The 1,436-nt window shown below is 40.5% G+C and overlaps 1 protein-coding gene across 1 annotated transcript; it reads right to left on the bottom strand.

The window, feature by feature from the left end:
- Positions 1–995: 995 nt before the first annotated feature.
- On the bottom strand, positions 996–1,436 carry CSUI_000369 (cell cycle regulator with zn-finger domain-containing protein; the record flags this gene model as incomplete). Its single annotated transcript, XM_068060603.1, has 1 exon — positions 996–1,436. A coding segment is annotated over one exon (441 nt), but the record flags the coding sequence as incomplete, so codon positions are not given.

Here is a 1,436-nt window from a genome sequence, read left to right as displayed (position 1 = left end):
TATATAGAGATATATATACAGCTATGTATGTATGGCTATATATATATATATAGATAGATATACAGCTATATATGTATAACTATATAGAGATATATATACAGCTATGTATGTATGGCTATATCCAAAACCATAGTATATCAATCTCCTAAGACTCTGAAGGCATGGAGTATGAGTACAGCCAACAGACCCACACAGCTACATATATATAAAAGTAACATACAAACAGCCGACCAGAAGGCTATATATATATATATACTTATATATGTGTCTTCTTAAGAAGTTCGATACAAAAGAGCCAAGCGAGCGTCTGCATCAGAGAAGAAAAAAGGCGAGGTCTACTTTGTGGCTTGGGTCGCTTTCCCGCCTACGGGTGCACCCTCTATGTAGCATTGAAGAGCTTGTTGAAATGTCTCTGTCTCTTGAAGTAGAAAGAACAGCTGAAAGTCAGCAGGCATAAATGGATATCTCTATACACTATTCCACACTGTATAAAAAGAAGTATGTACACATGCAGACATACATGCATATGTATGTACGTATGAATATATAAGAAGTACCACGATGTACGTATGTATGTAGGTACGTACTCATGCCTGATAGATACCGCCTCTACTGCATAAACATATATATATATATAAAGAGAGAGTCCACATATAGATAGATAGAGTCCAAACATATATACATATAGAGAGAGAGATACAGTCCAAACATTATGAGTATATATCTATACAGTCCAACTATATATACATCTATAGAGAAAGAGTCCAAATATATATATATATATACAGGCGAAACAGGCAGGATGTATATTTCCCCGAAGAGATATCAAAGTCGAGGAGAGTGAAGAGGAGATGTGTATGGAGGGATGAAAACTATGAAGGATCTCTAGGAGGGGAGACGCCCCTCGTTGTGATGGAGATAAATCTTACAGTTTGCTGTAGCAGCATGGACCCTTCCTCAGCTTCGGAAGAGAATTCCGGAGGGACAAACCCTGGAGGCGTAACGACAGCGAGAAAGAAGCAGATGAGTTGGAGGACAAGCAAAATACCAAAGACAATTCCTTCACCCAGGCCTCTTGCATATCTGGAATCTGTCGTGTGTTGAGAAGAGCCTTCTCCTCCTCGTCCTTGCATCAAAGGGATGATATGAAACAAGAAGTAGATACACCCGAGGCATGCAACTAGAAGAAGAACAAATACCACAGGTAGAATCCTAAGAAACTTTCCCCTTGGTGAGATACTTGGCGCTGCATAACGAACAGAGACATGTGGATGACCACGTCGCGAGGATGAAGAGGGAGTGCGATGTCTTGCTTGATCTTGATACTTGCTTTCTTCCTTGGGGGTCCCAGGAGGAGAGATTCGATACGAAGGATCTATACTTGATGGATCACGAACCCTTCTCCCTCGTCCATCTTCTTCCTCTTCCTCCTCTTC

This window comes from Cystoisospora suis, assembly GCF_002600585.1.
Source record: "Cystoisospora suis strain Wien I chromosome Unknown contig_162, whole genome shotgun sequence".
In the NCBI taxonomy this organism is placed as follows: Eukaryota; Apicomplexa; class Conoidasida; order Eucoccidiorida; family Sarcocystidae; genus Cystoisospora; species Cystoisospora suis.
The sequence above is the reverse complement of the archived record's forward strand: the minus strand, read 5'-3'. Positions and strand labels throughout refer to the sequence as shown.